Genomic DNA, 11,505 nt, shown 5'->3' on the forward strand with positions numbered 1-11,505 from the left:
CATCAGGTGGCGCGATACTGGCTACTTTTTAAAGGTGGGAGTTACCCATTTGAAAGAATATATTGTATTTGATTGGTGAATGATAAGCGAAAAGAGAAAAGAACTACACAACAAATTGTGACTTTCCATGATTCATCGTATTCATAAGTTTGCACAATCAGAATGTAATCCGTCTACAATAATTTTTGTGACAATTAAATATAAGAGCAATGAGTGAAAGATAAATTTAACCTATTAATCGAGAACGGCGTAACACCTTGTAAGGTCATTGTTAGTTAATCATGGGGGTTGCTTAAAGGGTTAACAAAGTACTTAAGAATAGTGACCACAATGATAAATTTGTTTGTAATAATGCGCGATAAGTATTATTTTATGGGATGAATTCTTCTCCTATTTCGGTGTCTCTCTGCGTTATTCGCGTCGAGATTATTGACGAGGATTCTGAAGAATCGAATGGTAAATATTTATGTGTATCGTATAAGTAGAGTAGTAACATTCAATTGTTATTACTTATTTATACACTACTTGTTTTATAATGAATCGCTTCGGTTAATCTTTTTGTTTACAAATCCTTTTAAGGTTATGTCGTTTGTCATAACAATGTCGTGTTTATATTATTACCTTTTTCTATAAAATTCATGTAACTTCGAAGATAAGATATTTATCCGAAAGAGAATACACGAATAAATAACATTTTTTTAGAAAGAACGTTTATATCTTTTTGATTATATACGATCAAATAGACGTAAGACTTGTAAGATATCATTTTCAAATTTACATAATTCTTTACCTTGTACGTTTTGTTCTTTATAAATGGAATATATTATTAATATTTTAAAAACCTTTTTCTGAGACCTTAAAAGATGCTTTCAAATATTTAATATATGAAGATTGTTAAAAAATAATTATTAAAAGTACAAAGATCATACCTTGTTTGTATCATGATTAATTCACAGTGGATTTCGTAATCCAGGCGCAATGGCTACTAAGATGAGGGGTCGCAGAGAACCATCCAAAATAAACATGGAAAATTGCACAAATCTTACAGAGAATCAAGACTCTGCACTTCCTTCTCAAGGAACTAGCAAATCTAGCTCTACCTCTAGAGCTAATTCAGAGGAAAATACCTATGATGATTCAGAGATAGCTGGTGCAAGTGCCTGTGCCTGTGATCAAATCAATTTTATCTCTGGGAACCCATTTGTCGAAGTGACCAAAGGAATTATACACTTGTATAAGGAAAAGTGAGCACTCTTTAATTTTAAGCATCATTTAATTATGTAAATAATAAATTGCAATCATTTATGTCTTGTACTACAATATGTAATAATATTAATAAATTCTAGCAAATTAACGGATATACACCATGCAGCAGAACGTACCCAAACTATCTGCATTCTCTCAGTTCCAGCTACAATGACCTGTCATGATCTTCTAAGGTTTACAGCACCTTGCCATCAAGATGTTCGGCATTTTAGGATACTTAGAGATGGTAGTCCCAATCAATATATGGCATTAATTACCTTCAAATCTGCTGTAATTATCTTTAATGAATTAAATCTTCTTTATATACTGATTTTACTGTATTATAACATTACATTTTACATGACATTTCAGAATGCAGCAACAGAATTTTATGGTTCCTTTAATGGCACTCCATATAATTCTTTTGAACCAGATGTTATTTGTCACATGGTATTTGTGTACAGTGTAGAAGTGACATATAACGCTATGCCTTTATCTGGACACACAGAATTACCACTTTGTCCAGTTTGTTTAGAGAGAATGGACGAAAGTGTTGATGGAATTTTAACAATATTATGCAACCATACATTTCATGCAAGTTGTTTAGCTAAATGGGGAGATACCTCCTGTCCAGTTTGTAGATATGCTCAAACACCAGAATCATTTGCAGACAGTTACTGCATGGAATGTAGTATGTAAACAATAATTTTTTTAGATAAAAATAAGTGAATTAAGAGAAGTTAGTGAAAATATCACAAATAAAATAAAAATTATATAAATATTTTCTAGATACTGGAGAAAGCAATGATGCTTTATGGATTTGTCTAATATGTGGACATATAGGATGTTCGCGATATCACCAGGGACATGCTTTTCAGCACTATCGTGAGACACATCACTGTTATGCTATGCAATTAGGAAATAACAGAGTCTGGGATTATGTCGGAGATAATTTTGTTCATCGATTACTGCAAAATAAAGATGGAAAAATGGTTGAAGGTGGACCTACAGCAACTAAAGCTGAAGGAGCAGCAATGGAAGAAAAAGTAGATTCCGTACAGTTAGAATTCACGTATCTTTTGACATCGCAGTTGGAAACTCAACGACAGTATTTCGAGGATAGGTTAGCGCGATTAGAACAGCATTCTGTATTACAAACTACAGAACTTAGAGAAAAAGTGGGTCAAGTATCAGAAGAAAATGCCAAAACTAAGGTAATTTTTATTACCATTGTCTCTTGAAAATTAAAAGAGGAAGTTATTATTTTTATATATTATTTTTATTATGTATTTTAGGAACAATTAGCAACATTGACTCGGGAGAAGCAAAATGTGGATAAACGACTACAGCAAGTTAGTAATAAATTGGTACAAGTACAAGCAGAATTAACTGAAGAAAAGGAACTAAGGAAAGCATTGGAATTAAATCAAGCCTCTTGGCAAGATAAATATAAAATGCTACAAAATGAGATGACCGAGTATCAAAAGACAAAGCAGACGGAAATAACGAATTTAAAAGAGCAAGTACAGGATTTAATGTTTTATCTTGACGCTCAAAACAAAGTCGAAAATTCAGAATTACGAGAAGAAATAGCATCAGGTCGTATAGTAATTCCAGAAACTTCTAATTCTGCTAAGAAGAACATTCGACCTTCTAAATCTCGTAAAAAACGTTGATGTTTTCGCTGATATTTTCTGTAAAAAGATCGAGTTTCAAATCAGATCTAAAAATTAAAATCTGATTTCATACATTTTTATGTCAAAATAAACAGCTGAATTTTTTTACTGATTTTAAGCAACAGCAACCTGGAAGTATAGTAATATAAAAATTATGATCAATGCTATAAACTACTGATGTTTGTAATTTCTGAATGCATTTTAATATTTAATTCTTCCGAATTAAAATTAATATATGAAATTTTAAATATAAATTGATGCTATATATGTATAAACGAAATCTGTTATATGGAGAGTTTCAAATGTAGTCTATCCCAAAAATAAAAGATGTTGTTTCATATTTATTTTTGTCAACATAATGTTTGATATTAAGTAGAGAACTATTTGCTTTATTTTGTTAATTTGTAATTATACTTGTACTAATATTCAATAGATTATAGTATTTTAAGTAAAAGTAGCGAATATTTTAATTCTTTTAAAATTTCTTATTTTCTCGAAAAAATGCTTTAAATGAATATGATTTTATAAATGTAAAATATATTGAATCTCAGAATAAACACATCTACTCAAAAACGATTTTGTTTATACCGCACCTTCTGAACTTTAAAATTAGTAAAGTTCTATGAGTAACTGAGAATTATATTTGGAGGTATACACACATGGTATTCAAATTATTACACTTGTCCTTTAATTTATCAATAAATATTCTAATAAATAGTAATCATTTCTGTTAACTCTTGGAGTATTCATCAAATAATTGCATGATACATACATATATGTATGTACATTTAAATAAATTTCACTTATATTTTAATAAATAACACTTACTTAAAATTAATCTTTCATTCACCTACTTTTTCAAATGAAAAATATATCACATTTTTTTAAATCTATAAAACATTTGTCCTAAATATTTTTGTCGAATTCGCAATTTGCAATATTTTTACATATTTTTTCTTATTTTATCATTTGTTTTTACATTACATTTCATACATTTACAAACAAGAAACAAACATGGTATTGGTACTTGTAATAAAAATACAAAGAAAAACTTATTTAAAAAAGTACCTCAATACATAATTTTTATTAAGGTATACAGGTGTTGCTGATTTATAGTTTCTTTTTATGATAATAATTAGCCTATTTTTATTTTCATAAGAGTACGATTTGTTTTTAGACAATTATTAGTTCCCAACAGAATTTGTTGGTTCAGTTATAAAATAAAACTGATATACATATTTACATTATCTACAATTGGATTCAAGTAGAATACGTTATGTTTAACTAAACGATTGCACATTTGGACGTCGATGTTGGTCATGTAAGTTACAAATAAGTTTCGCTTAATAATCGACGATATTAGAAAACTGCTATATTTAACTATTAACGAAACTAAAATGTAATTTGTTAAATAACTATCAACAAGATGAAACTCAAAGTATGTTATGGAAACAATATAACCACTTTAAAAATGTTTCATGCAGTTTTGTTGAAATTTACGGTAACAGCTTGTGGGAACCCAGTTTCGTAACAAAACGTCCATCGAACGCAATATAATTATAGTAACACAATTTTGATATTCATATTGCTCTCTAGAAATTAAATGATACATGATCTGCCAAATATTTTAATATAAAACAATTAACTATTAAGATATTTGTCACAGTATCACTATACCAAATATTTCAAACCGTACACACGATTGTTCTTGCTTGTCATTTAAGCATAGATATATTAAATATATGTATGTCGGAGAGCAATATGAGGAACCAACATCGATCAGTCTTGGAATTACATTTAGCGATAAAAATTATTATATATTTTGCAAAATATATAAATATAACTAAGATCCGTAACTACCTTGTGATAATTAATAATGCTAATTATTGATACAAGCTTATGCGTTGTAAATTCAACGCAAATAAATACGAGTCTCCCAGTTCCTTCTCACATTCGATGCCAATACATAAAATCGTAATATATATACTTTGTGTAAAATAGTTGTTGTAAAAAAATTTCGTACAACGATCAACACATAAAAGTGCTTAATGATTCCATAATATTGATCAGTTAGTTATTATTATCTAATAGTTAATTAGTATAAGTTGGCAAAAAGCATTTCATCGTATAGTCTCCCTTTATGGAAGTTATTCAAATCTTCAGACATGTACCAGTTAATATTTGTTAAAAATTTCTTATTATCTTAAGTAGTTACAGTCTCGAGTCATTGTATTTAGTAGACTATATGACGAAAATTTACGAAGTGCAACATACAATGCACAATGCACAATACAACGTAAAATCGTCTTCTTGTTTTTTATGATTAAAGCAAATTAAATCCTTTTAGCTAATCAAATACTGCTAGTAATAATACTAGCAGGTCATTCAAGTTTAAAATCTCGGTATTAAAATATTTAAGAAATAATAACAGAAACGAACGAGATTTGTAAAAGATTAAGAGATGTAATATATCTATATATATTACATTTATTTCATCACTTTTTTGTACTGAATTGTTTCCTTCAGTTTTCAAAAAAAAAAAAAAAAGAAATTTCAACACGTAGAAGAATAAGAAGTAAAACATTAAGATAAAGTACGTGAGATGTTTAAAAATATTGACTAAATAAACTGAATCAAAAATCTCGTTCGCTTTTTAATTTTCGGTATTTACAGGTTCTCGAGCATGATGAATTCTGACATGTTTGTTATGATTGGATTTCGTACCGCTAGACTTTCCACAAATATGACATGTATATGGTCTGGCACCTGAATGTACTCGCAAGTGTTCTTTCAGATAATATGATCTATGAAAAGTTTTGTTGCAAACATCACATGTATATGATTTGTTCTCTTCATGTTCCTTTACATGCCTTAAACAATTATATTTTCGTATGAACTGCGCTCCGCAATAGTTACAGGTATAAGGACGCACATTTCTATGAGAATTCATATGAGCAGTATAATCACTGTGCCTGTAAAACGCGCCACTACACTGATTACACTTGAAAGGTTTGGTGCTACGGGCAGCGTGAGTCCATTTGTGCAATTGTAAGTTCCACTTAGTACTAAATGCTTTAGAGCAAACTTGACATTCATATGGTCTTTCACCATTATGTACTCGCATATGCACTGCTAAGGAAGATCGTAAATAAATACACTTACATACAGGACATTCAACATTTTCGCTCTCTCTTTGAGCATCTGGAACGAATCTTTTATTATGAGCTCGGCGCATATGTCTAGTCAGGCTGGCCATGTGAATGAATCTTTCGTTACAATATGTACATGCTTTGGGTTTTTCATCATGTGTTTCTTTATGCCAAGCTAGCTTTTTCTTTGTATGAAAAACCTCACCACAATGACATATGTAATCTTTTAATTTCTTTTTTATATTCAAATGATGTCTATTTTTGTGCTGTGTTAGATTTGAATATCTGCGAAATGTTTCATTGCAAAGATTACACTTAACAGGTGCATTCCCAGTATGACCATTGGTATGTTCATCTAACTTCTGTTTTGTTAAAAATGCTTTGTCACAAACAGTACATGGAAATGGTTTAATTCCTAAATGTCGTTTCATGTGTAATTTGAAATTTTGTTTTCTATAAAAATACTTTCCACATTGACTACATTCTAATGGATGTATTTTTAAATGGGCATTGTACAATAGAACCGAAGGAAATTCTTCGTGACATATCTGACACTTGGTGCTCTCACGAATTCGTTTTGTTGTTTCTGTAATATGTACTCTTCTATGATGTAGCTGTAATGATTTTTCACTACTAAATCTCTGATTGCAAAGGGTGCAGATCACTTCAATATTTGATGGTATTACTAGTGTTTCAATTTTTTGATCAGATTCTACTTTTGTAGTTACATCTGTACATGATTGTGGTGGTTGAAGTTGATGTAACAGTGGTTGCTGGTGATAAACTTGTTGAACATGTAAACCTGGTACAAAAATATCTTCAAATACATTCATACGGCCATCCAATAACTTAATATCCTTTACTTCAGGTTGTTCTGTAGATTCTCTACTGCTACTCGGACCAGCTTCTTTGTGCGCGGTGGTACTATGTACTCTGCGTTCTTTCGGACAATCAAATACTTCAGGGCAATGATAACATTTGAACATTCTTTTTGTAGGAGTTTTTCTATCTCGATCTAAAAATAAACTTGATGTAAAATGTGTTGCTAAAGATCTGCTATCTAATAATGGGCCTGTAATTTCATTGTCTGATCCATCAGATTCTTCCCAACTTTCACGTGCCATTAGATCATAAGATGTTGACATTCTTGATGATTCTTGACCAGCATATAACTGAATATATAGAATAAATTTGTTAATATAAACATAACTTTTAATATCAGTTTTTATAGAAAATTTGTTTACAAAATATATTCAGTATTAACTAAATTAAATTAATTGTATATATTTAAATTACTTGTTTAAACATTTGTTATTTTATAAATCTATTAAACTCTTATGTTAAATATTTATAATAAATTTTAACAATTTATTTATATTCAAAGAGCAGCTTACATACCTGCCAAGCTGATTGTTCTGTACATCCATTGCTTTCTTGTTCTGATAGTTCACCTCTGGGTGGCATAGTTTCATCAGCTCTCATATTAATGCTTTTAACTTCTTCATCTATACCTATTCCACCTTCACTACTTGCCATAGATTGTTGGCTGGTTCCACTAACTGCTTTTTGTGAAGAATCACTTATGAATGTACTAGGAACTAAGATTTGAAGCCCATCAAATTCAAACACATTCATTGGACCTGCATGGGCATCTTCATTTAAACTAAGGAGTTCCACAGATTGTTTTTGTATAATTGATTTAGATGAATGAAAACTCTTTGAGTCAGAACTACTTGCAACATCACTAGATTCTGTTAAATTTACATGATTATTACTTTTACTTGGCATGTTATATGATTCATCCATTAACGTTGATTGCTGAGAATATTGTGAATGAATTGTAGAAAACGAACTCATATGGTCACTAATTCCAGATTGATATGCAGAATCTCCTTCCATTTTTTTCTCACTTTTGCATAACGAAAGTTCTGGCTGATCAGCTTTCACATCTTGTTCAACTAAAGAACAATCAATAGGATCTTTTTCTGGTGATTCATCCATTGCTACATTACTTTCTTCATCGTGGCTTATACCATTAGCATCCATATGACAAAATGAATGGACAGAAGCAGGTGAACATGGTTTACTAAGATCCTTTCTAACTCTTAATACAGAAATACCACTACTTGCAGATAATGGAGTATGAGATCTAACGTTGTCTGCATTTTCATCATATTTAATGAAAGGAGTATGTGGGCTAGGTATCTCCTCTATTTCCATATCTGCCTCATCAAAATTATCTTCTGTTTCATTTTTTTCATCTTCATCATCTTCTTCATCATGCAATGTGCTTGCATCAAAACCAATTGGATAAAAATTAAGGTGTTCATTTGAACTAAAATCTGAATGAACAGAATAGGTTCTATGGGGTCTTCTTTGTACAATAGGTGATGGAGGTGCAGACAAACTGTTTTTATAATTGTATAAAAGACAAGAACTTTTATTTTCATCATTACCTATATTAATTTCCGAGCTTTGATTAACTTTTACTTTTACATCAGATTTACAACTGTTTTCATATTCAATGGGATTATTACTAGTTATTTCATGTATTACACTTTCAGCCCTTTCAGGAGAAGTATTTTTCTTTGTATCTTTACTCTTCTTTTTATCATTTTCAAAATTGGATTCTTTCTGTGGAGTATTATTAAATTCATTTTCCATAATAGTGATTAAAAGACGTTCTAATTGTTCTACTTCAGGCTGAGCTGGTGCTTTTACTGTATCTTCTACAGGCATTTCTGCTGAGGTACCTTCATTTTTTCTTATTTCTTCTCTGTGAGGAACTTTTTCATTAGTTGCATTTTCTGTCTCGTTTTCTGTTACCATTGGTGATACTTCAGGCATAATAACTTTATTATTATCATCATCATCTTCATATCTGTGTACATACTCCTGCATTTCTGACGATTCATAATGAATAGACTTACTCTGTACGTTTGTAGTAACAATGCACGACGATTCCCCATTATCAATATCCGGCAATACACTCTCAACTTTATCATTTGTAGTGACATTGACATTACAAGTAATTGCCAATGGTCTTGGAATGCTATCATATTCATCTTGCACAGTATGATGATCTGTACTTGAACCAAAGGACTCCTCTCCTTCTTGCTCTATTTGAATTGTACTAGTTTCACTTTCATTTTGCTGCATAGAATTATCTTCATTTAATGATGAAGGAGAAACTGGAAGGTTGATATCTGATAACATTTGTTCAGACTCTTGCTCTGATTCAGGTAAAATCTCAGGTAAAATTTGTTTTGGCTCGGAATTATTTACAGGTACAGCAATGGCAGTCCTACCAGTTGTTTCACCAGCCATAGTTATCACTGGCCTGATTCTAGTGGTGTTTGGTATGGCTGTGACTGGCGAAATCATTTGAACAGTTGGTATTTGTTGCTGCTGATACATACCATATGGATTATACAGCATCTGCATCATTTGATTAGCTTGTGGAGCCATTGCATATTGTGGTATCATCATAGTGCCATTATTTACAAACTGTTGATAACTAAATGAAGCAAACTGAGGTGGCATCACAGTACCGATAGGTGGACATTCGAAAATAGGTCCTATAGGATATGGAGATTGAGCCGATAGATGAGTATTCTGTGCAACTTGAGGTGTATTTTGGGATGATTGTATAGCTGGAGATGCTGGAGATGCTGATGATGATAACTGTGTCTGTTGCACATTTGAGGAATTGGTACTAGCTTTGATAAGAGCTTCGATGACTTGTTCTTTTGGATGAGTATCCAAATGTCTTTGTAAGCTGATACCCTCGCGTAGATAGAGGGTACAGACTGGACAAGCCACTGCACTTCCTGAAGCTCCATTGCTTACTGCATCCATTATGTCTGAGGTATTTTCTTTATACATTTAACTTCTCCACTATTGCATTGAACACAACCAATGCAAAATTCTCTGTAAAATTTCCACGAAGGAGTAATAACACCACTTTCTTCTTTTCGTAATTGACGCCTTTGCTGTTACTGCCGTTACTGTCGAATTTGTCGTATCTGTCGTAATTATCGTTCTGTTCGTCTCAGCTGCCTGTTTAGTCGCAGTCGTGGTTGTCACCGTCGACGCCGACGCCGTCACCGTCGTCGTCGTCGGTGTCGTCGTCGGTGTCGTTGTCGCCGTCGTCGTCGTCGTCGTTGTTGCCGTCGTCGTCGCCGCCGTCGCCGTCGTCGTCGTCGTCGTCGCCGTCGTCGCCGTCGTCGCCGCCGCCGTCGCCGTCGTCGTCGTCGTCGTCGTCGTCGTCGTCGTCGTCGTCGTCGTCGCCGCCGTCGTCGTCGTCGTCGTCGTCGTCGTCGTCGTCGTCGCCGCCGTCGTCGTCGTCGCCGTCGCCGTCGTCGTCGTCGTCGTCGTCGTCGTCGTCGCCGTCGCCGCCGCCGCCGCCGTCGCCGTTATCGTTGTAGTCGTTGCCGTTTTGGTCGCCGTTTTGATAGTCGTAATAGATGTACCTAGTCGTTGTAACCCGTAATTTTGTCTAATATCGTTAACACATATCGCCAATGGCTGGCTGCATTTTGGGCTTTATCAGGCCTGCAAACACATTAGAGCACGGCATATGTACGGCCGACACGTTGCACCAGGCAGTGCCCCAAAAATATCGACGTTCATGGCTACCTGGTTTGTGTGTGCGATGGAGCCAGCAAGGCAGTCGCGGACAAATCAATATCCTATTAAATCGCCAGCCTCCCCTGCTCTTATTAAATTACACCTGCACTATTCACACACGTTTTCAATACACCACCCTCCTCAAACCTAGTTACAACAACTCTTTTTAAGAGCCTTTTGTTTCTCACTCGATTATCGAAACGGCATGTTTTTCACCCGATTCCAGCCTAAAAACACAACAGAAAACAGTGACGAGTAGTATTCCACCTTAGAATGAGAACAACAAGAAATTTTACTACGAATATAGCGCCCCCTCGTACACTGTTCTATTAGCTACGATGTTGTAGATCTACCGATTAAGAAATTATAGTTTTCTCTTTTATCGACTATTTTAAATATATAATGTTTCTATACATTATATGTATATATGTATTTCCAGAGATATTTTTACTGTATTATTATGCTTATAATTTAATTAATATACATATATATATATGATTTATGCTATTTCTTGCATTTAAATATTATGTACATCTTTTTTCTTGCAACTTCTCTGCTTTTCCTATTTTTCTTTCATATTTATGTTGTTGAAATTTATATTTCTCCTTCTAATATTTTACAAAATTTGTATCTTCATATAATATTTCATGACACTTTTTGATTATTAAACAATTATTAGTAAATCATATCATCAAAATAATTGTAATTAATACTTCTCTATTACCACATATTATGATTTAAATATTTCCTCGTATGGTATTATATTTAATGCTATTAATATATTATAGAAGATTAATATATCGTAA

At 32.6% G+C, this 11,505-nt stretch overlaps 2 protein-coding genes across 3 annotated transcripts; one reads left to right on the top strand and one right to left on the bottom strand.

The window, feature by feature from the left end:
• Positions 1-20: 20 nt before the first annotated feature.
• On the top strand, positions 21-3,483 carry LOC139987999 (BRCA1-associated protein). 2 transcript variants are annotated; one of them, XM_072004887.1, is made up of 6 exons: positions 21-456; positions 957-1,244; positions 1,347-1,536; positions 1,618-1,936; positions 2,035-2,459; positions 2,541-3,483. In XM_072004887.1, the coding sequence occupies exons 2-6, from the start codon at positions 979-981 to the stop codon at positions 2,919-2,921; spliced, it is 1,581 nt and encodes a 526-aa protein (XP_071860988.1). In that variant the 5' UTR covers positions 21-456; positions 957-978; the 3' UTR covers positions 2,922-3,483. The 2 variants fall into 2 exon arrangements, with proteins under 2 accessions (XP_071860988.1, XP_071860987.1); XM_072004886.1 differs by having other exon boundaries at positions 974-1,244.
• Positions 3,484-5,486: 2,003 nt separating this feature from the next.
• Positions 5,487-10,984, bottom strand: LOC139987871 (uncharacterized). Its single transcript, XM_072004618.1, has 2 exons — positions 7,469-10,984; positions 5,487-7,242 (listed from the first exon to the last, which is right to left on the bottom strand). Exons 1-2 carry the CDS (start codon positions 9,953-9,955, stop codon positions 5,575-5,577), a joined length of 4,155 nt encoding a protein of 1,384 aa, XP_071860719.1. The 5' UTR covers positions 9,956-10,984; the 3' UTR covers positions 5,487-5,574.
• Positions 10,985-11,505: the final 521 nt, after the last annotated feature.

This window comes from Bombus fervidus, chromosome 6, assembly GCF_041682495.2.
Source record: "Bombus fervidus isolate BK054 chromosome 6, iyBomFerv1, whole genome shotgun sequence".
NCBI lineage: Eukaryota > Metazoa > Arthropoda > Insecta > Hymenoptera > Apidae > Bombus > Bombus fervidus.